We start from the raw sequence: 24,112 nt of genomic DNA on the forward strand, positions 1-24,112 counted from the left end.
TTTATTATAATAGTTTTTTTAATAAAATAATGAATTTCATAGTCGGTCATTAATTAATACTGGAACAATTTATCCAAACTGATTCAGTAGTAATTTCTTGATTCCCTTTGCAAATTATTGGTTGGTGGTAGTTTCTTTGACAGTCGCATCGTTTTCTTTCTCTAGTTATTTTATACATGGAATAAAATTTAATTCTCTTTTAATTTCTCTTTACTTTTTCTGGCTGGTGCTTGTTAAAAAGTACAATTCTTCGAGCTTGGTTGACATCAATCATTTTTTTACCATCGAATAATTCTCTTTTCTCTTTTATTTTTTTGGTTGGTGCTCGTTCGAAACTCGTGATATTAATTGCATTGTTGAGATCAATCAATTTTAGGATGGAACAAAAGCTGTTGTTGTTGTTGTTGTAATAAAGTACTAGATTATAGATAAATAGGAAAGAGATCAATAGAGAATGTTAAATGTAGAGAGAAAGAGAAATGCGATCTGAATAAATCAATAAATTTACTAAATACGCTAAAAAATTTATTGAACATAATGAATTTACTGAAGCCCGCCCGTGGTTCAAATCCTGAAGGTGGCGTTTTTATGAATAAATGTATATTCATGCAGTCTCTTGATATATTCGGTAGAGTTATTGATAGAATTCTTCATCGATCCTAATCTTAGATAAATAAATAAAATTATAAAAGTAATATTATCCAAATCATGTGTGAGATAGTGCACAAAAATATATTAACGCACTTATGAGGTGATGTTGAGAAGTCTATTAAGAATATTCACACATGCATGTCGGATCCACTTTCTTTGAAGTGGTAATAGTCGCATGCATTAATTGTTACTATTAGTAAGCATATCAACTGCTCCCACTCCATTAACTTGTGAGAGCTTGATTTTCACATTTTATATGTTCTGTCAGTTCTTCTTCTTCTTTTATAAAGTCAAAAATAAATAATGCAAACATTGCACTGAAGAAATTTAGAAGATTTCTTCTTATACTAAAAGTTTACAATTATGAAAAGTTCAAAAGTTGAGATACAAATTATATTTATACTATTTATTAATATTCAATCAAGTTCCTTTTGCCTTTTTGTTGAAATCATTCAATCAAGTTCTCTAAAATCACGCTTATGACTGCTAAAAGTGATATATTTTTAGGGCTCATTTGGTAGATTTGAAACAAGTTCAAATCTACCGTGATGCAGTCTTTAAGTTTAATGTTGATTTACAAAAAAGGAGAAGCATCAATGGAAAATAAAACATAATTACTTAGATTTTACTCCCTCACGGTTATTTAAGAGAGTTAATTAAATTATTAAATAGTATGGTGTAGATCTAAAAAGGAAATGTGAACCCTAAAGATTTTCACTTTTGAGCTTAATTTTTTCTAAAAAAAGAAACAAGACACTTAAAATGAGACAACTCAAAACGGAAAACAAGACAATTGAAGTGATACGGAAGGAGTATATCGTAAGATCAACATTATCCATATGAGTTGAATCCCTATTCACCAAAAGATTCAGCCTTGTTGCTCAAATATTTTTCTAATATTAAGAGCATCACATAGCATTCTCTATTATAGTAGTATTTCATCTCATATTATTCATGATTTCATGTACATTATAAAACAACATTAATATACACCATATACATATACTTTTATAACCTAGCTAATTGAGAAAAATCATAATTCAACTAGTTAGAGTGTTTGGAAATGTCAATTCTTAAAGGAAATAAGATATATTATGTCAGTTGTTGATGATGGCAATCTCTTTAACAGCTCTAAGCTCCACAATGTTGTATCATTCTCTGGAAAGTAAAATTCTGCATCATATTATATATAATTCATTCAAATTGAAAATTGGAAATAATTCAACATAGGCAGTATAGTCAGGATCAAGATCACATGACAACCGAAATTACCTAACCTTTCAATATGGGAGTTGAATAAAACATTGCTACAAAGCAAACAGAAATTGTTTTGTTAGATAACGTGTAACATCACGCTCATATAAGCGATTTATTTCTTCGTGAAGAAAGAAATTTTGGTAATCAACTGGCCTACAATGTTTCTAGATCAGCAACTAGACTAGCAATCACAAATTTGAATTCCTGGCTAACCTTATCATTTAGTTAAGTCGGATGCTGCAGTGAATTTCTTCGTGCAGTCAAATGGTCCAATCTGATTGTTTTTCTTTTTTACCTGAAAAGTTATCATACATGATTCAGGAGTGGTGAAAAACAGAAACCAAAGAAAACAAGATCATATGTCAAGTAATTTTGTGCTATGTTAATTTCATCTCTGGCAGAAGCAGCTTGTTGATGGTTAAACGATTCATTTTCACGATGGAAATAACTAGACATAACAGATTGAGAGTGGACTGAAGAAGGATACTTCATAAAGCTGTTATCTTTAAGAAAGAAAACCCTGATTTTAACTCGTTAATCAAACACGACACACTAGAAATCTTGGCCTCAACAGACCACATTTATCTCTCATGTTCTTGATTTTCCTACCATTTTGAAAATATGTGCATGTTCAGAATATTGACATATATCATTAGCTATATAAGATCGCATAACATCCAGAGAGGAGATAAAAATCAATGAAATACCGGTGACCATGGGCTTGGCTCAGGTAGAGATTTGTCAGGAGGTGAATTTTGAACAGCCCCACTCTTCATTGTGAGAATATCCTGTCAATGGTTCCATAATTGAAATTTTTAAATACAAGAGGTATGTAATTGATAGAACTAACGACAGAAACTCCATTAACAAACATCAAGAAAATGAATTTAAGCAACGGCAGGTAGAATTATCAAACCAACTAACCAACTATCTGAGCATCCACAATCTTTAAGTTACCAATATTCATCTTGTTTCTTTCAGCAAATACTACACCCCGTACAAACCGTTTGTCTAGATTGGAAGATTATGTTCACAATTATGGAATATCTAATGCACTTTTCTTCTTTACAAGAGAAAAAACAGGTTCCATTCATAATCTTTCTGGGTGCCATTGCACTGATGAAGCATGAACTTACCTCTCCCGCTGCTTCCATGGCAGCCAACCATTCATCAGAAAATGGGATAGCATTTGGAGGAATAACAAGCAAGAGGCTTTTCTTTTCTTCAAGACCATCCTCATGCTTATTGCTGTCAAGCAGATAAACACACATATTTGGATCCAGGACGATTTGGTATGGAAGATATAAAACTAAGCAAGACTAAAAGAAGTGATAACACTTACTTTGGCAGCAATGTGGTTTCAACCTTGTCATGGTTCAACTTAGGATGAAGAGAACCGAGAGAATTACTAGTGTCTTCAGAAACTTCAACCTTAATGGTGTCAGAGAAAGGTTCAACTTCTGAAGGATCCGTTGTTGCATCTGCAGTACTACCACCCCCTGTTTCATATTCATCATTACAAGTTTCAAGTTTTAAAGGCGATTCCTTTGCAGGAGTGGAGCTTCTTGAAATGCTTTTCAATATTTCATTTTGACTTGTAATAGAATCTTTCACACCCCCTACAGCATTAACTGCAGAGCAATCATCAGTATGCACAAGATTCCCCGCAACAAATTCATCAACGGCTAATGCCAAGCATTCTGATTGTTGAAAGCAGCGGTTATCCAGCATATTGCTTTCTGACGACTGCCTCAGCAGAGCCCATGTGTCCTTTGTACCACTATGGCTATCGATTTCAGATTCACTACTCGTTAGTGACATTGTTGTGGTCAGCTCATTGTTCGCATAACTAACTTGTAAACATGGGACTTCCTCTGTCTTTTTATCAGTATCCTCTGGAGACAATTGGTGTGTTGTACTTCGAGGAAGTGGACTGTCATGACTTCCTTTGTTCGGAGTGTCCTGATGAAGACTGATTGGACTTTTGCAGCTTTCGGATGAAAAGGAAATATCAAAATAATCACACTCCACCATTCTGAGAGGTTGTGCTATAGCTGTCTCTTCACCTAGGTTGCTTTTTTGTCTATTATCCAGAGATAAAGACAACAGAATCTCGGTGCCATCTTTTCTGTCTGAGACTACAGGCAGAAGTTCATCAACATTTTCTTCTTGCTTTGAGTTCTGAAGAGACAGTTGTCTCTCAGTCAACAACCTGTCTCTTATATTCAACTTGCCAATTTGTTTCGACTCCGTTTCAGTTTGATGAAAATCTTGAACCTCTGAACTTTCATTGGGTTGGCTGAAGTCATTACCAATCTCGGACATTAAATTGGTATCATTCTTACAGCCCTCAACAGTCAAAAGACTCAAAACTAATACAGAATTCTGCATATGGGGTTCTGCTGCAGGTAAATTATCCGGCAATACCTTAATAGCATTTAGCGGCTTGGACACAAAATATGGACTTTCAGCGATGGTCTCCCCCTGTTCCAAAGGTATCATGCTTTCACTGCAGTAAATTCCCTGCTGGGACACATCCATTTGCTCACTCACTCTTTCCTTTTCATTAGAAATGTTCTTACCAGTTCTTTCATTCTCTCCAAGAGAATATTTAAGTGGATCAGTTTTCTCCAAGTGAGCTTCATGACAATCTTGCTTGCTGCTATTTCTCCAATCACTATGCATAGCCGGAATATTTTGCACTCTGTCATCAAATCCATCTGTGCATTGTGTAGAATCATGATCCAAGACTAAAAGGTTGCATTTATTTTTTGTTCCATATTGTTCATCAATTGCACTTGACGTCTGAGATTCCAAAATAGCACAATTCTGTTTAGATCCTAGCTCTGCATTTCTGCATTCACTTCCACATGTTTCACTTTTTACTGGGCAATCACCTATAGCATTCTTTAGAAAATTATCCATTGCTTGTTCACAACTTCTATTTTGTGAAGGAACTTCAATGCCGATCTTCTGCAATTCAGCATCCTCATGAGGCACCCTCACAGTCATTTTTTTCTTGTGAGGACCTTGAATCTGTCCAAAAACATTAATGCTGTCTTAAAAAATCTTATCACCAATGGGATGAGAATTAAAAACATCAGAAATGACATTCAATCCCACCTCATACATGAGATTCTGTTCCAAGTTTAGCTTCACTAAATCAGAGCCACTGACATGAGATGCTGCAGTAGACTCTGATCGGGAGCATATGGCCTTACTGTTGCTGATTATGCTATCTGGGATCTTATCATACGACTTAGTTGTTCTGCTCAAGCTGTCTTGCAACCTCAAACTTCCAGGGTTTCGGGACCCATTGAAATATGAGTCTGTATCTCGCAATGGCAAATTCCGGAATATAGAAGGTTTTGGCTGCATTAGAGGATTAGCATTACCAAAGGAAGCATATAATACTTCTTTATTCTATTTTTAAGCTCTACTTGATAACCAAAAGTTACACTACCTGACTGAAGAATGACAAAGATGGTGATGGCATTCTCAGACCTGATGGTCTCATCGTTTGATTTTGCGAAGGATGCAAAATTTTACCATTAGTATGGGCATTTTGAGAAAGAGTAGCTGAATCATATTGCTGACTCTCACGTGAGTTCTCTGGCCTGATTTGAGTCACATTAACTGGAGTCGTCTTTGGACCAGAAGTATAAGCTTTGTCAACTGTCATTGGACTTGTATTGATGGATAGATGCCTATTGAATGATGAGCACCCCTGCAAGATTAATATTTACTAAACTTTGAGAGAAGTAATCCAGAAAAAAGCCAATGATTCTAGGTTTTTAGCTGAATGCAATGAACTAGTTGAAACAGTTTTGCACTTGGTATCTCGAGTTCCTAAATACAGCAGTCAGGTTCTTACCAAATGTCCATCTGAATGCCGGGCTGATTGGGGAGTATTAGCTCTTGATGCATTTTGAGTGTTATTACAAATTTTAGAGGAGCTCTTTGGTTCCACGTCTCTCTGTATGCTAAAATCTGCACGAGAGAAATAGAAATGAGATTCTGACTGTGCACCATAATTCTAAATACAAGTATTTATCAATAACTTGAAAGCTCTGAACGACCAAACCAAATGGTCCAGTATTCAAGAGCATACACAGGCTGAAGACGAACACAACCGTTCTAGAATTAAAAGAAATTAAATAAACAACAGTGAGATTCAATATGCAGATACCTGGTTGAGTTATCCGATTGTGCTTCACATGGCTCCCTCTGGGTATAGTACTTCTAATTGTAGAGCAATTTGGACTGAGGTTTGGCCTTAAGCCAGGAGCTTTAGGCAGCTTTAATTCCTTGCTTGTAGTTTTTCCCACATTTACATTTGCTCGCCTTTTCAATGTACATAATTATTAAGGATAATCAAGTTGAAACTTTTGTCAGGAAATGAGTGGAAAGTAAGAAAAATCCCAGATTAATTCTGCACTATAATCAAAGGATATGATGGTGAAGGTAAAGGTCGAGGATAGTCGTAACATTTTGACCCAAGTTTGCTGCCAGCGCTAGTTGGGACTTTCTGTAAAGCCTGAAAGACCAATAGATTTAGAAAGCCGAGTTCCTACCATTAGAAAGAGAAACACAACCTGGTAAAAACTGACCAGAGAAGTCGATGTCATGTGTTTCGAGGAAGAGAAATCAAGCATTGGGGATGACTGATTATTTTCCTTATATTTACGGAAATCTTCATCTTGGCCGGAACTAACAGGAGTGTCTTCAATTATGAAAGGCAATCCTCCTCTACAAGATACGCCACTTATGGCAGAGAGTTCTAGGGGATCCAAAACACCTGAGGATAGAACAAATGAATCATAATTATTACCTCATTCGTAACAGATGCAAAATTATCTAATAATATAAGAACAGTATTCTGTGGAAAATTAGATAGATACATAAAATAACTGCTCACCTTCTTCAGTAGAAAAGGCTCTATCCCATGCTAGGCTTTTCCGCAAATTATATTTCCCACCCTTTTTCCTCTTTTTCATCTGTTGTGGCTCCAAACAAAGGCCTGAGGCTCCAGATTTGTTTATATTGATATTCTCCTTGAAGCAGCTCTTCTCTTTAGATGCACAACAAGGGCTTGCTAAATCCGGAGCCTTTTCTAAAGCATCTGCTAGATGGAAGAAAAAGCAATGAATCAATAAACAAGCAGACAACATGCCAGATTAAGAAACATACACCTGCTCGAATCCACACATTGAATACAAATGATCACATTCCATTACCATGTTATGAGTGATTATTTAGGCAACACAACTACAAAATTTCATCCTAAAACTGAAGCTAAAAATGAAAAATCAACTCAAAGTCTCAATTATCTCACTCGATGTGACAGGAACACCACCAATCCAGAACGACGCAATCAGCAACTCTCATAAACGGAAAATACATAAATTGAAACCCTAACAGTTAGAACTTACTATTGCATCGGAATCAAAATTGGAAAAATTCACATCGGGAAACGAGAATAAAACGGCGGAAAAAAGGTACACAAAACGGAAATCTGACCGGCGGAGGGAGCACGCGGCGCGGAGCTGACGGTGATTCGTTTTCTGGAATCCGAACGCATCTCTCCCCCACTTCCTGCGGCGCGTCGACGGAGAGAAACTGATAAGTTAAGAGAAGATTCATAAAAGGTAAGGTTGAAATTCCGGAATTGAAGATGGAGAAGAAGGGGGCGATTTTCAGATCCCGGTGCAGATTCCGAACTCTGCGAACTGATTTTCAAAATGAAGGCGGGCGGGAATCTAAACGGTGAAGCGCGTGGTGTTACTCGCATAGGATTCGCTAGCTTTTAACCTTGTCGTACCGTTGCTCTGCGATGTAATCTGAAGAGAAAAAGAATAAATAAATAAATTATTTGAATGTTTTATGAAAGGCATTACACAATAATTAGGTGCTGAAATTTTTGAAAAAATATGAGATAATTACAAAAGTACTCCCTCTACATTTAATAAAAAGAAATTATTTTAATAAATTATGAGTGTAAAATTATACTAATTCATCTCATTTTATTGCAATAATTATTATTTTAATATATTTTTGAATTTAATTATTGAATAACTTTTGAAAATTATAATATTATAAAACTCATAAAATTGAAATACTCATCTACATTTAATATAAAAAATTACTTTTAATTAATTAAACATAACCTAATTTTGTTGTCATTAGATAAACGGTAAAAAGAAAAGACGATTAATATGAGATTCATGTTTATTTTCTATGTATCATTTTTACATAATTAATTTTAATTCCAAGAATTATAGCAAAATTAAACTTCTAATAAAACTGTTAAATACATAATTTGTAGAGTGGATTTTGAAAATAGCCACTTTTATATAGTAAAAATAAATTTTACCCACTAATATAAAAACTTAAAAAAATACCCACAGTTACCATTTTACCCTTACATATAAAATTTTTACAAATATCCACGAATTCACAACCAGTGAATTCACAACCAAAATAAATTTTGGTTGTGAATTCAAGCTTTAAAACTCGAATTCACAACTGAATAACAAGTATTGGTTGTGAATTCAAGTTTTAAAGTTTGAATTCACAACTATAAATAGTGTTAGTTGTGAATTCGCGTGAATTCACAACCCACACTATTTCAAGTTATGAATTCACAACCGATAAAAACTTGAATTCACAATCAACACTATTTCAATTGTGAATTCACAACCAACGCCGATAATTCAGTTGTGAATTCATAAACTTGGTTGTGAATTCAAGAACATTTGCACAAAATTGAGCGATTTTCATCAATTTCTTCAATCTGTGATCCAATATACTTAGTATTCAATCAAAACAAAACTTATACAGAAAATTTATTACATTTCATTTCTTGAAACGAAATACATCGCTTGTAAACATAAAAAATCCCCAAAATAAGAAAATTTTTAAAAAGCCCTAGTGAGAGAAAATAGAGAAAATAGAGAGAGCAGCATAGAAGAAACTCTGTTCATCGCAATCCACTTCTGCTATCTCCTCGCAATCCACTCTGTTCATCGAAATTTATTTCCACACACTAGCTATGCTCATCGCAATCCACTTCTGCTATCTCCTCAAATTCATGCCTCGCCACTCTTATTTCTAGTGAGAGAAAATAGAGAGAGCAGCATAGAAGAAACTCTGTTGCACGCAAAAATCCGAGCACTTCCGCCTGCAGCGCGAATCCGGTAGGGAAGAATTTGAGTTTGAGATCAGTAGCTCCGAGCTTCATGTCATCCGCCCGGCGACAACCTCTGCCGCGCGCTCGCCGCTCGCCCGGCGACGACGACGAATTCGACGCCTTGAAGTTCAGATCCGCCGCCCAGCGCAGATCTGCGGCGGTGCTTCCTAGTACGACGACGGATGCGACGGCTACCGGGGTTGGTAGCTCTGCTTCTGGCCTCGTCGTGGGCGACGGAGTTGGCGGTGGCCGTGGGAGCGTGCGGCGGCGCCGCTTGGAAAAGAGAAATCCAGAGAAAGAGAAGAAGAGAGAGAGAGAGAGAGAGAGAGAGAGAGGAGAGAGCGTGCTGAGAGAGAGAAGAGAGAGAAAAAAATGAGAAAATGAGGGTTTGCCCATTTATATAGGAGGGCAATTTAGTCTTTTAACACAAAAAGTGGGTATTTTTTTATGTTTTTATTTGAGTGGGTAAAATTTATTTTTACTATATAAAAGTGGCTACTCTTATATATTAACACTAATTTGTATTGTAATTCTAAATTATTATATTTACAAAATAAAAAGCCCTTATGTGAATGAAGAAATTAATTAAGCATCACCTAATTTTTTGTCGCAAGAAAAAAATACGATAAAAAAGTGAAGAAAATTGATATGAAATTTATGTTTATTTTCTAGCTTTTCATCTTTACATAGTTAATTTTAATTCCAATGATTCTAGAAAAAAAAAATTATTTCTAATAAAATTATTAAATAAATAATTTGTATTGTAATTCTTAATTAAAATTTATAGAATGAAAAATACTAACATATGTGGATGAAGATTTTAATAGATACTACTACTTAAATAATTATTAAAATATGAAACATAAATCATAATATATTTTTAGATTTATTACATGCATAATATACTAATTTACACAATTAATTTTATATACGTGGAGTCCCTATGTAACTCAAATGTTTTGATTTTGTTGTACATATTGGTATCTTTCATTGCTTTGTTACCGAATTCTAAAGTACTTTGTTAAAGCCTTAAAGGTATCATATTTATATATACCGAATTCTAAAAAGAAGAATGCTCAATTTTACCGGTTTATAAAGGTATCATATCTATATATTTTAATACTTTTACCACATTTGAAATGTTAACTATATTTACCAATTTTTTATATTAATCATAACCGGTACCACCATATCAATAATGTAACTAAAGTAATAAAAAAGGTGTCGGCCAAGATTGAAATATTACTAACATAAAATGAAAAAGAAAACATGTCTAGAGTGAAAGCCTGTAAAGTTTAAACTCTTCAGCTTGCACCACTCGTCCAATTCTATTCCTTAGCGCTCTCTCTCACTCACACACACACACACACACTCAATTTCTCTCTCTAAGTTATCAGCACAATTAAAGAATGGAAGGAGAAGCTGCTGCCGCCGTCCTTCAAGCTCTAGTTCAAAACCTCATCGACCTCTCCAAGAAAGAGATATCTCAAATCCGAGATCTCGACAAAGATGCAGCAAAGCTAGCAGGGAATCTCGACATGATCAAAAATTTCTTGTACGATGCCGAGATGCGTAGCATCAGCAGCAAAGCTGTCAAGAGCTGGTTGAAGAAGCTTGAAGATGTGGCGTTCGATGCTGACAATGTTTTGGATGAAATCAACTATCATATTCTCTCCAAACAAATCAAGCCCGCCGAACCCAAGAAGTCAAAGGTACCATCATGCTTCTCATGCTTCAAGCATATTTCACGTTCTCGAAATATGGCTCTTAAAATCAAAGAAATCAATGAGAATTTGGAGTCCATTAACAAAGAGGCCGCCGATCTTGGTCTCAAAGGGGAGCTCGATAATGAGCCCACTTTGGTTATTGCTACTTTGGAAACTATTTCATTCACTCTTGATCCAATTTTTGTTGGAAGAGATGATGTTGCGTCGGAAATAGTTGAGATGCTTACCAATAGCATCACAACTGATGAACGCGCAGTTTCCATCCTTCCCATTGTCGGGATGGGGGATTGGGGAAGACGACATTGACTAGGAAAGTCTTCAATCGTCTCAAGGATGAGAATCGGTTTGGATCACATATTTGGGTGCATGTTTCTCCAAATTTTGATCCAATCATTCTTTACAAGAAAATTCTCGAAGAATTGACTTCTGATAAAGGTGAAAATGAGAGTACGCAAGCTATTCTTTCAAAGCTTCAAAATGCTTTGAAAGACAAAACTTATCTTCTTGTACTCGATGATGTATGGAATGAAGATCGTTCCAAATGGGAATATTTTATCAATTCTTTGTTGGGAGTTAGTTCTGTCAAAGGAAATGCCATTGTTGTTACCACGAGAAGTACGCAGGTTGCTTCAATTGTGAATCCACTACATACACATGAGTTGAAAGGTTTATCAAAGGAAGATTGTTGGTCGATAATCAAAGCTAAAACCTTTGGAGAAGAAAATGTTCCTTCAGAATTCGAGGACATTGGGAAAAAAATTGCAAGCAAATGTCAAGGTTTGCCGTTAGCTGCCAACGTAGTTGGGGGTGTTCTGCACAATAAATCTGAGGACAAATGGCGTTCAATCGAGGAGAAATGGCTTTCAGCCGATGAAGGAGGAGATTATATCTCAAAAATATTGAGATTGAGCTTTGATAATTTGTCTCCGCCACTACTTAAGAAATGCTTTGCGTACTGTTCGATGTTTCCTAAAGGCTCCGGAATCATCAAACAGAGACTGATTGAGTTGTGGATGGCAGAAGGTTTTCTTCAAGCTGATGGAAGGGATGAGATGGAGTCCGTGGGCGAAAATTTTATCAACGTTCTTCTGCACAACTCTTTATTGCAAGTTTCAAAGAGAGATGCTTCTGGAAATGTAGAAAGTTGTGGCATGCATGATCTTGTGCATGATCTGGCTTGTTCTGTTTCAAGTTCCTCTAACAATACGGGTGGTAGCAGCCGAGTTCGATACATGACTCTCGAAAGAGAAGAATCAAGTCGTATCTCAAAAGAAATGGCAAAATATTTGCGTACATTATTAATATCATATGGATGTTATAGTTCTGGTATCAACTTCTCAGACTTCGAAAGTCTGCATGTTTTACGTCTTGACAATGGAGTTGAAGAGTTGTCAAGTTCGATTCGAAAGTTGATACATTTGAGACATTTTGACATTTCAGAGACAAGAATTGAACATTTTCCGGATTGGATTGGTGAATTCTTTCACTTGCAGACGTTGAGAGTAGACTCAATATGGTTGAAGAAACTGCCAAGTACGATTAAGTACTTGATTAACTTGAGGCATCTTTATATTACTGAGAAGGTAGAGTTGCCTGCGGGAATCGGGCGATTAACTTCTCTCCAAACGCTGAAGTACTTTCCAGTGGGGGACGAGAGTGGTTGCAAAATTGAAGAGCTGGGAAGTTTGAATAATCTTAATGGAGGGCTACGGATTCGCAATCTGGAAAGGGTTCATGACAAGGAAGATGCTCGGAAAGCCAATTTATTCCAAAAGTCAAAAATATTGAAGTTGCGTTTGGTATGGGGTGATGAGAGAGAAGGTGAAAGAAATGATGAGAATGTATTGGAAGGCCTGCAGCCTCACTCAAATTTGAAGAAGTTAAAGATTTCTGGATACAAAGGCAGTAGGTTTCCATTATGGACTCAGAAGATGGCAGTTGGAGATGTGGTACTTAACAAGTTAATGTCGTTATCACTCTCTTGGTGCGAAGAATGTGAAGAGATCCCAATGTTGGGGCACTTGCCCAATCTCAAGTCCCTTGTGTTGTGGGGATTGAGCAATTTGAAGTGTATAAATTCTTCATTCTACGGAATGGTGAACAAGGACACACGCATTGTTTTTCCAGCTCTTGAGAGGTTGGAATTGCGTCTAATGCCTAAGTTGGTAGAGTGGGCAGAAATAGAAGTTTCGGGTGGAAGTGAAGTGAAGCTATTTCCTCGCCTCCAACATTTGGAAATTTGGTGGTGCGAGCAATTGATGAGTGTTCCAAGTCATGTCTCGTCATGCCTTCAACATTTGACAATTCGTTGGACCGGTCTGGAATGTCTCCCAGCTGATTGGTTATTCAGTAACAACCAGACTCTCTCTCATTTGTCTATAAGTCACTGCCCCAATTTGAGAGAATTAGGGGATAGAGATAGCGGCGGAGAACAATCACAAGGAAGCTTCACATCCCTTTGCCGTCTCCAGATTGATGAATGCGAAGCATTGGAGTACTTGCCATGTGAAATGCTGGGATTCTCTCTCGAGAAGATGTCGTTGAAGAGTTTAAGCTGCCTAAAGAATCTAGGAAGGGTAATTGAGTGCCTCCCAAGATTGCCTCGTCTAACAAATTTGACAATCGAACGCGTTCCTAAATTTATGGCCACTGGTTGTCTTAAGATTTCGCCTATTCCCAGCTTGAGACAGGTGCGTATGGATGTTAGTATGGGGGTGGAGACTGTGGATGCCATATTGCAAGGATGTTGCCACTCACTTCATTGGTTATCTCTGGAGGGGATGGAAAGTTGGGAATGCCTACCTGAATCAATTCAACTTCTCACTGCTCTTTCTCTCCTAATGTTAAAGAATTTTGGAATGGAAGAGTTACCTGAATGGTTTGGGAACCTCTCATCCCTAAAGGAGTTGTGGTTAGAGAACTGCAAAAGGCTAAGGCGTCTACCCTCTATGGATGCAATGCAGCGCCTCACAACATTAAAAAAACTATCTATTTGGTATTGCTCGGAATTAGTGATTAAAAGGGAGGCAGCTGATTCTGAATGGCCCAAGGTTTCCCACATCCCCTCCATCACCATTGACAATGAGGGTGAGTATCAATATATTTTCTTGTTTACTTTTATATATATAGAAACATTTACATGTGTATTTTATTTGAAAAAAAAATTTATCAGAAATTGAGGTACCGTATCTTACTTTATGGAGTTTAATTCCAATTCAGTTGCTATTCGTTTGGTGCTCCACTTCATCTCGATATGCTTAAACAATATGAGATTAATTATTTTGAGTTTGTTTACTACAGATTTACAGTGAATCATCATTTGTCATTGAGGTGATTCTAACAAATTAGGAGGTGAAGCAATGGATCAATGAAGAAGGATTGAGTGAGTGTCCATTTTGATTTGAACTTTTGTTGATAGGATTATAATGCCGAAAGTTGAAGAGGATGCATGTGGATATCAATTTGTTGCAGACAGTCAAAGCATCTCCACTTCTACTCATGTTTTTATATTTATGTTATATGTGATTTTGTGTTATGTCTTCCTCTACCTTATTTTGATTAGGACTGTAAATTGCAAACTAATTTCCCCATTCTGGTTTAGCATAAAGTGTTGAAGATTTGAAATAACTTTTCATCTTGAACAATCATTACAGGCTGGTTTCAAAAAAAAAAAAAAACAATCATTACATGCCATGAAAATACTTTAATGAGTCTAGATATATATAGCAAACATGTTTAACCTTATTTCCTTGTTAGCTTAGATAGTTATTGCGTTAGGCCCGGAATTAAGCAAGGCCCATTTCTAAATTATTGTTCCTTTTTAGATACCAATTTTAAACTTTAACGGGGTGTTTACTTAGGATGATTAACTTTGATAGATAAAAATAGTAAAGTTAATCATTTGTTCACTTTGATGGATTGGAACTTTGGAATATTCCAAGGCCTTGATTTTTTCTATCATTCCAGCTAGTTTTGTTTGATTCTTGTCTCATTAAAAAAATGTGATTGGAGCAATACTCTTGAGAATAAAAATACTCAATCATGCATTTTATCAATTATGCAAAATAAATGCTTTCTAGTGCTTCAAATTAAGTTATGGAAAGATAAAATTACCCTCAAGAAACTCCAAAATTACCATCTATCTACCCGTTCTTGAATCTCTTCAATGGTGTTGGGCGTTGGCGTCGATGGTGGAGGAAGTGGCGGTGCCAGAAAGGGGAGAGCTCTTTCTTTATTTGTTACCATTCATCAAAGCTACCATGTTTGAATTAGCTCTACTAAGCTTATCTAGAAACTGAGTTGAAATGGGCCTTGGTGATTCAAGGCCATTAAGATTGTTTGTACTTCCTCCGTCCACAAAAAAACTTCCTAAGAGAGAGTGGCACGCGTTTTAAGAAAAAAATTGTTAGGTGTATTGAGAGTGTGAAAAAATTTGTTGAGTGTATTGGAAGTAGTGAAAATGTGTTATATTAATATTGAGAGTTGTGAAAAAGTTAAAGTAAAAGTAATTATAAATGGATGGGTATAGTCCAAAAATAAGTAGGAAATTTAGATAAAAAGTTCTTTCATGGACGGATGAAGTATTTATCTCGGAATTCAGTTGAAATGGGCCTTGACGACTCAAGCTTATATTCAAGTGATGCAGAACTAGTCATGAGCGGATGGATCGAAATAGGGGCTCCACATTAATCTGAACTCGAAATTAGCTTCGTTTTAAATATTTAAAAATCTAAAGAAAAAAAAAGTTTAATTATTTATAATAATTCTCATGTTCTCATGAAAAATGTAGTTTTTACTGCATATAACCATACTCTAAGTATACATCTATTATTAATTAAATTCTATTTTACTGATTCATTTTTTTCCAATCATTAAATTACATAAAAAAAATTATTTTATTTTTAATTTATTCGAAGGTATATGGAAAATGAACAAATCAAGTTTTTATTTTATATAATTTTTAAAATGAATGATATCAACGATACCTACCGTCTAAAGGGAGTTAATTTTTCTACAAAATAGTGGGAACTAAATTTTGCTCTAAATAAATATAGGACAAATCTAAAGCTAGTCATGAACAAAGTTAGATACAGTTGGTAGCTCCGATTTGAAAGCTAGTTAGTTATTGCCACAAAATATGTAAATAACTTTGATACTCATTTACACATATAGAATAGCAGTATTGAAATTATTCAAATCCCACACATTTTACATATAGTAACATAACAAGGGAAATATTTCAAGTAGAAATAGGGAAATGAGAGGTTTAGCTAATGCTGCATTCTCTTGGGTTCTCTCCATCTTCTGCAGGATCACCATCTGAGAATCCTAAGAGGTAACCCTCCTCCCTATCATCATCATCATCGTCCCCGTCGCTTCCGGAATCTTCTCTGTTGTATCGTCTCTCGACGTACACATGTGCTTGCCTCCGGTGGAGTCGCAGAACATGCATGATCACGTCGGGGGTGAAGGACACCCGGGAATGGTCCTCCCTGCCTTGCCTGTTACCTTCCATTATCTGCAGCTCGAAAATAGGAAACATGTCGAAATTGAAATTTCAGAGTAAAGAAACGGAGAAACGCGTAAAGGTGCAATACTACTACCTCTTGAACATTGTCAGGCACAGGGGTGATATCATTTGAAGAGGGGGACCAAAGCTTTACATTCTTCTCTATTCCACAGGTAGCAAGCATTGGGATGAGCGGATGGGATTCGAGCTGGTTCACGACGTGCCTGTCGCCAACCATCATACGGACGACCTCACAGCACTTCTTCTTCCAGATAAATATATGGCCACAGTCAGACCCGCTGATGACGTATTCATCATTTGGGCCAAAGAAGTTGACTCCCTTGACTGTTCGGAAGTTCCTGTGCCCCGAGAAAACTTGTGCTTCCGACGGTCTGGGCGAGTCTTCTGACGGTGAAGGTGCGAATTTCGGACCCAAACCCATGTTCCTCTGAAACAGATATATGAGATCATCGTTGTACGAGACGAGCAGCTCGCTCGTGTTGGAGTAAGCTAATGCTGTAATGCGAACATCGTCTTTCCCAATAAGGTGATGAGGGCAGAAGTAGTTGGCAGGGCTTCCTTCTTTAGTTGATGCATTGACTTGGTATTTTCTGATGTCATACAAACGTGCGTAAACATCACTACCTCCTACAGAAAAATAGTTGGGATTTCTTGGGTCAATAACCATGGCATTCAGCCCGACACTTGAAGACCGGCTGTTTTCTGCGAATGAAGAGCAATAGAAAAGCTTGGTAGCAGAGCAACTTCGTAGATCATACTGCAAAAGAAATAAGGAGTTGGGCGTAATGAAGGATTTAATGGAAACTCGCTATGGATATCAGCACTTAGAAAGCCTACGTGTTGGACAAAACCATACAGACCAAGGCGCTGTATCAGAGCCTGCATCAAGCAAAAAAGAAGCCTCTGACATGATTCATTGTCTATATCAGAGTTTTCATAACCAGACTGGAAAGTGAACCGGTGATGCTACCTTTAGTGGTTAGACCTGGTTTGGATACGTTGAACTGTTGTCCAAGCAGTATACCAAAATCAAATACATTATACATTACTATACAAAAAAAACAATACATGTTTATTATTTAGATGGGAAGCAATAATGAGTCATAGAGATCCATTTAATAAAGCATTAAATACATTTAGAAATTAGAAATATACATTACATGTATATGTGTATGCATTCACAGTATATATTGTTAAGGAACATCCTAAATCCTGATGAAAATGTGCAAGAACCGGAAAGACTATGATGGAAATGTGCAAGAACCCGAAAGACTAAAGTGAGCAAAAAAAAAAAAAACTGAAGACACCGCATGTAGAACATACATTGCCGAGGAACTGTTTCAGAATTTTTTTGCATAGTCAGGCAATGATGGTAGCCTCCGGAAAAGGAAACTGATATTGGTTTTATGAGAAAACTGGAAAATAGCTTATTATTTTGGTGGGAAAAATTGAGTTGAGCGCATCTGGGTACATTGACTTACAGATGCCATTCTATTCTAGTCATCAGGGCTGAGGTTTAATGTCTGCAGCTAGGAACATCCTCCTTTATGATAGAAAAAGCAAGTAGTGCCATTTCCAACAGCAGAATTCTAAACCGGTGAGTGCCCACATGCTGCATACGCCATCATGGCACTCCAAATGGCTATCATAAAGTCTTCTGTTATGTAAAGCCCTACTTTACATATAGAATGTCTGTATTTCCCGGCTACCAAGACAAGATAGGGAGGATCCACCAGATTTTTAACCTTCCCCTGTTATGTTCAGGGTAAGGTTTCCCTCCAACTATAGTTGGAAAGAGAGAAAATGGCGGACACCTTTTGTTTGCAGATTGCAAAATGGCAATCTGTTGACTTCTACTCCTTGGATGAAAGTAGGCCACATATTTTGTTCAGTGAAATGGCATATTTTCATGTAGTCTTATCCACTTTCCTCTTCAGTTGATTTCCACAAATAAAAATCATAAAAATTTAGACGGCCAATTGAAGCTGCCCATGTCTCCATGTACAGAAAGCACAGCCGGACATCAACAAAATTGAATGCAAGACGGTTTGCTACAACTATCGGGCAGAACTCATCCCAAAAGCTAGCTTGTAGGTAAAGGGTTCCAAATAGGCTGTATAAATTAACCGAGCTAAATCTCATACTTCAGCACGGTTAAAATATTTACTAAATACTTATATTTACAGTTTTTTTATATTAATCAGACCCGGTCCCACCATATCAATAATGAGCTAACTAAAGTATTAAAAAAGGTGTCGGCAAAGATTGAAATATTACTAATATAAAATATAAAATGAAAAAGATAGAAAACCATGTCTCTAGAATGAAAGCCTGTTAAGTTTAATCTCTTCAGCTTGCACCCACTCATCCAATTCTATTCCTTTAAACACCTGATAAGAATTATCAAGGGTTTGGCTACTTCGAGCGAGCCTACTCCAGACAAAAAGAGAAAACAACAAGGGAAATATTCTTCATTGATTGAAAGTGAAACAAACTCTGAAACTTAAAAGGCCAAAAAGCTAACACAACGGCTTCTGCTACCACCCGCAGATCCTAACAACTAGTGGGGACCAAGGTAACAGGTGCTCTCCTCCTTAGTTCAGGATAAAATCATCGTAGCGGGCCGGCATCTTTTTCTCGCGATTGGGCCTGCCTTCTCTTAATGGGCTCACCTTCGTTTCTTCTTCAGTAACATTTTCCACAGTGGGCCCATTAAGCTCTGGGGCAGCAGGCGTATCAACTCTCACCCCTTCAGAAACAACCTTGTCCTCAAGGTTCAGATTTGGAAAAGAAAGTCGAACCTCGTCTTTGTTCTCCCATGTCGCGCACTCTGGTGGTTCACCGTTCCATTGCACCAAAACTTGATCCTGTGGCCCTGTAGTAGTGAGGACACAACGCTCACCGCAGATTGCAAGGGGCACAGTGGTGGGTCTTGAATCTCTCGAATCCTCCGGAAGCACACAGACCGGGGGCATGGTGGATCCCTTATAAGGCCGCAGCTTCGAAACATGGAACACTGGATGGATTCGGCTTGTGGGTGGAAGGTCCAAACGATAAGCGACCCGACCAATCTTCTCCACAACGTGAAACGGCCCATAATAGCGTTGAGCGAGCTTTGGCGATTGCCGACCTCGGACCGAAATTTGTCGATAAGGTTGGAGACGAACTAGAACTTGCTCCCCTTCCTGGAACTCGAGATCACGGCGGTGTCGGTTAGCTTGCAACTTCATCCGTGCTTGTGACTGTCGAAGAATCTCCTTAAGTTGATGGAGGAGGGTGTCTCTCTCTTGAAGAAGCTCATCCAACGCTTGTACTTTGGTCGCCCCTACTGTATACCGTGAGATCATTTGAGCTTGCCGTCCATAAAGCGCCTCAAATGGGGTCATTCTAATGCTGCTACAATAGGAAGTATTGTGTGAATATTCTGCCCACCCGAGATAAGAAGTCCACGTTGCCGGTTTAGCAAGAGCAAACGCCCTTAGATATTGCTCCACAGTGCGATTAACCACTTCCGTCTGCCCGTCCGTTTGAGGATGGTACGCTGTACTGTGGTGGAGAGTGGTGCCACTTAACTTGAATAAATGTTGCCAGAATGCACTCATAAAAACAGGATCGCGATCAGAGGTGATGGTTGACGGGAACCCATGCAATCGGACCACCATGTCGGCAAACAAAGTGGCAGTAGTGGCAGCAGTAAAGGATGCAGGAAGAGGTCCGAAATGAGCATATTTGGAGAGGCGATCGACCACTACTAGAATCACAGTATAACCGCGGCTCGGGGGTAGGCCAGTAATGAAATCCATGGTGATTTCATCCCAAACTTTGGTTGGTATCGGCAGCGGTTGAAGTAACCCGGCAGGGGGTTGAGTGGAGTATTTAGTTTGTTGGCAAACAAGGCACGACGCCACAAATTTTTTCACGGACAACTGCATATTAGGCCAGTAGAATGCAGAGGCGAGGCGCATAAGAGTGCGTTTCACACCTCCGTGTCCAGCCATGGGAGTCGCATGCGCCTCTAGCAGCAACTTAGGTATGAGCTCAGAGGACTTGCTGATGTAGAACCGTTGCTTAAAGGTAAGAATGCCATCCACAACCGCATAATCGGCCCCCAACTCTTTAGCCTCGAATTGCCTATGCAGCTGTTGGAGATCCCCACAGGCGAGATTCTCTTGCTGAAGAAGGGTGAGTAATTCCGACACCGGAGAGCTTCGAGCAAGGAGGACGTGGTTGGCCTCTCGAGTTTCCTCTGTTCCCACTGCCTGCTCGGGACGGCGAGACAAAGCATCGGCAGCTAAATTGGAGGCACCAGCCTTGTAATCAATTCGGAAATTAAATCCAAGGAGCTTCCAAACATACTTTTGCTGCTCCGGAGTTTGTATGGTCTGTTGTAGGAGCTCACGAATGCTCTTGTGATCAGTGCGGATGACAAAGAAGCGCCCCAGTAGGTATTGCCGCCATTTATGCACAGCCTCCACGATCTGCGGGTGGACGATGCCGATAACCACCGGAGGAGCCCGAAGTCTGTAATTCGGCAAAGCGGAGATCAACAGAGGACATAAATTGCTGGAGCGTGGAGCTAGTAGCCACCAATTGACCTTCCAAAGCTTTGATGGCAGCGAGCACGTCTGAATCAGTCATGGAGAAAGAGGAGAAACTCTCAATGAAAGCACCAATTGATAAGAATTATCAAGGGTTTGGCTACTTCGAGCGAGCCTACTCCAGACAAAAAGAGAAAACAACAAGGGAAATATTCTTCATTGATTGAAAGTGAAACAAACTCTGAAACTTAAAAGGCCAAAAAGCTAACACAACGGCTTCTGCTACCACCCGCAGATCCTAACAACTAGTGGGGACCAAGGTAACAGGTGCTCTCCTCCTTAGTTCAGGATAAAATCATCGTAGCGGGCCGGCATCTTTTTCTCGCGATTGGGCCTGCCTTCTCTTAATGGGCTCACCTTCGTTTCTTCTTCAGTAACATTTTCCACAGTGGGCCCATTAAGCTCTGGGGCAGCAGGCGTATCAACACCCCCCCCTCCGCCCCCCCCCCCCCTCTCTCTCTCACACACACACACACTCAATTTCTCTCTCTCTCTTTACAAGAAAATTCTCGAAGAATTGACTTCTGATAAAGGTGAAAATGAGAGTACGCAAGCTATTCTTTCAAAGCTTCAAAATGCTTTGAAAGACAAAACTTATCTTCTTGTACTTGATGATGTATGGAATGAAGATCGTTCCAAATGGGAATATTTTATCAATTCTTTGTTGGGAGTTAGTTCTGTCAAAGGAAATGCCATTCTTGTTACCACGAGAAGTAAGGAGGTTGCTTCAATTGTGAATCCACTACATATACATGAGTTGAAAGGTTTATCAAAGGAAGATTGTTGGTCGATAATCAAAGCTAAAACCTTCAGAGAAGAAAATGTTCCTTCAGAATTCGAGGACATTGGGAAAAAGATTGTTAATGTCGTTATCACTCTATGACTGCAGAGAATGTGAAGAGATCCCAATGTTGGGGCAGTTGCCCAATCTCAAGTCCCTTGTGTTGTTGGAATTGAGCAATTTGAAGTGTATAAATTCTTCATTCTACGGAATGGTGAACAAGGACACACGCATTGTTTTTCCAGCTCTCGAAAAGCTCGAATTGATTGACATGCCTAAGCTGACAAAGTGGGTAGAAATAGAAGTTTCGGGTGGAAGTGAAGTGAAGCTATTTCCTCGCCTCCAACATTTGGAAATTAAGCGGTGCTCGCAATTGATGAGTGTTCCAGGTTTGGGGCAGTTACCCAATCTCAAGTCCCTTGAGTTGAGTGAATTGAGCAATTTGGAGTGTATAAATTCATCATTCTACGGAATGGTGAACAACGACACGCGCATTGTTTTTCCATCTCTCGAAAAGCTCGAATTGCATCGCATGCCTAAGCTGGCAGAGTGGGCAGAAATAGAAGTTTCGGGTGGAAGTGAAGTGAAGCTATTTCCTCGCCTCCAACATCTGAAAATTAGTCGTTGCGAGCAATTGATGAGTGTTCCAAGTCATGTCTCGTCATGCCTTCAACATTTGACAATTCGTTGGACCGGTCTGGAATTTCTCCCAGCTGATTGGTTATTCAGTAACAACCAGACTCTCTCTCATTTGGAAATAAGTTACTGCTCCAATTTGACAGAATTAGGAGATAGCCGCGGAGAACAATCACAAGGAAGCTTCACATCCCTTCGCGTTCTCAGGATTGATGAATGCGAAGCATTGGAGTATTTGCCATGTGAAATGCTAGGATTCTCTCTTGAGGAGCTGTCATTGGCGAATTTAAGTAGCCTAAAGAATCTAGGAAGGGTAAATGACTGCCTCCCAAGATTGGCTCGTCTAACACATTTGTCAGTCTATGGCGTTCCTGAATTTATGGCCACTGGTTGTCTTAAGATTTCACCTTTTCCCATCTTGAGAAAGGTGGATATCGATGTTAGTATGGGGGTGGAGACTGTGGATGCCATATTGCAAGGATGCTGCCACTCGCTTTATAGCTTGTCTTTGAAGGGGATGGAAAGTTGGGAATGCCTACAGGAATCAATTCAACTTCTCACAGCTCTTTCTCAGTTAAGGTTATTTGATTTTGGAATGGAAGAGTTACCTGAATGGTTTGGAAACCTCTCATCCCTAAAGGAGTTGTGGTTATTGAACTGCAAAAGACTAAGGCGTCTACCCTCTATGGATGCAATGCAGCGCCTCACAACATTAGAAGTACTAGATATTTATGGTTGCCCGGAATTAGTGATTAAAAGGGAGGCAGCTGATTCTGAATGGCCCAAGGTTTCCCATATCCCCCTCATCCAAATTGACGATGACGGTGAGTATCAATATCTTTTCTTGTTTACTTTTATATATACAGAAACAATTACATGTGTATTTTATTTCAATTTTTTTTTTATCAGAAATTGAGGTACCGTATCTTACTTTATGGAGTTTAATTCCAATTAAGTTGCTATTGGTTTGGTGCTCCACTTCATCTCGATATGCTTAAACGATATGAGATTAATTGTTTTGAGTTTGTTTACTACAGAATTACGGTGAATCGTCATTTGTCATTGAGGTGATTCTAACAAATTAGGAGGTGAAGCAATGGATCAATGAAGAAGGATTGAGTGAGTGTCCATTTTGATTTGAACTTTTGTTGATGGGATTATAATGCCGAAAGTTGAAGAGGATGCATGCGGATATCAATTTGTTGCAGACAGACAAAGCATCTCCACTTCTACTCATGTTTTTATATTTATGTTATATGTGATTTTGTGTTATGTCTTCCTCTACCTTATTTTGATTGAGACTGTAAATTGCAAACTAATTTCCCCATTCTGGTTTAGCATAAAGTGTTGAAGATTTGAAATAATTTTTAATTTTGCATGGAGTATCATCTTTAACAATCATTACAGGCTGGTTTCAAAAAAAAAAAAAAAAAACAATCATTACAGGCCATGAAAATACTTTAATGAGTCTAGATATATATAGCAAACATGTTTGGCCTTATTTCCTTGTTAGCTTAGATAGTTATTGCTTAAGGCCCGGAATTAAGCAAGGCCCATTTCTAAATTATTGTTCCTCTTTAGATGCCAATTTTAAACTTTAATGGGGTGTTTGCTTAGGATGATTAACTTTGATAGATAAAAATAGTAAGGTTAATCATTTATTTACTTTGATGGATTGAAACTTTGGAATATTCCAAGGCTTTGATATTTTCTATCATTCCAGCTAATTTTGTTTTATTCTTG

At 38.1% G+C, this 24,112-nt stretch overlaps 4 protein-coding genes across 10 annotated transcripts; 2 read left to right on the forward strand and 2 right to left on the reverse strand.

The window, feature by feature from the left end:
- Window positions 1-1,539: 1,539 nt before the first annotated feature.
- LOC131000006 (uncharacterized) lies at window positions 1,540-7,743 on the reverse strand. 7 transcript variants are annotated; one of them, XM_057925726.1, is made up of 14 exons: window positions 7,429-7,735; window positions 6,827-7,030; window positions 6,519-6,706; window positions 6,361-6,445; window positions 6,098-6,259; window positions 5,783-5,898; window positions 5,372-5,635; window positions 5,032-5,280; window positions 3,251-4,944; window positions 3,045-3,156; window positions 2,616-2,696; window positions 2,122-2,203; window positions 1,929-1,958; window positions 1,540-1,809 (listed from the first exon to the last, which is right to left on the reverse strand). In XM_057925726.1, the coding sequence occupies exons 1-12, from the start codon at window positions 7,697-7,699 to the stop codon at window positions 2,126-2,128; spliced, it is 3,504 nt and encodes a 1,167-aa protein (XP_057781709.1). In that variant the 5' UTR covers window positions 7,700-7,735; the 3' UTR covers window positions 1,540-1,809; window positions 1,929-1,958; window positions 2,122-2,125. The 7 variants fall into 7 exon arrangements, with proteins under 7 accessions (XP_057781709.1, XP_057781711.1, XP_057781712.1 ...); XM_057925728.1 differs by having other exon boundaries at window positions 1,540-1,824; XM_057925729.1 differs by having other exon boundaries at window positions 1,540-1,824; window positions 1,924-1,958.
- A 2,763-nt stretch (window positions 7,744-10,506) lies between these two features.
- LOC130997131 (disease resistance protein RGA2-like) lies at window positions 10,507-14,359 on the forward strand. Its single transcript, XM_057922392.1, has 3 exons — window positions 10,507-11,027; window positions 11,081-13,911; window positions 14,125-14,359. Exons 1-3 carry the CDS (start codon window positions 10,507-10,509, stop codon window positions 14,133-14,135), a joined length of 3,363 nt encoding a protein of 1,120 aa, XP_057778375.1. The 3' UTR covers window positions 14,136-14,359.
- A 1,603-nt stretch (window positions 14,360-15,962) lies between these two features.
- LOC131000011 (uncharacterized) lies at window positions 15,963-17,969 on the reverse strand. Its single transcript, XM_057925737.1, has 3 exons — window positions 17,192-17,969; window positions 16,428-17,111; window positions 15,963-16,342 (listed from the first exon to the last, which is right to left on the reverse strand). The coding sequence occupies exons 1-3, from the start codon at window positions 17,237-17,239 to the stop codon at window positions 16,091-16,093; spliced, it is 984 nt and encodes a 327-aa protein (XP_057781720.1). The 5' UTR covers window positions 17,240-17,969; the 3' UTR covers window positions 15,963-16,090.
- A 3,846-nt stretch (window positions 17,970-21,815) lies between these two features.
- On the forward strand, window positions 21,816-23,382 carry LOC131000010 (disease resistance-like protein DSC2). The gene has a single exon (XM_057925736.1). The coding sequence runs from the start codon at window positions 21,816-21,818 to the stop codon at window positions 23,283-23,285; it is 1,470 nt and encodes a 489-aa protein (XP_057781719.1). The 3' UTR covers window positions 23,286-23,382.
- Window positions 23,383-24,112: the final 730 nt, after the last annotated feature.

Source organism: Salvia miltiorrhiza, chromosome 8 (genome assembly GCF_028751815.1).
Source record: "Salvia miltiorrhiza cultivar Shanhuang (shh) chromosome 8, IMPLAD_Smil_shh, whole genome shotgun sequence".
In the NCBI taxonomy this organism is placed as follows: domain Eukaryota; kingdom Viridiplantae; phylum Streptophyta; class Magnoliopsida; order Lamiales; family Lamiaceae; genus Salvia; species Salvia miltiorrhiza.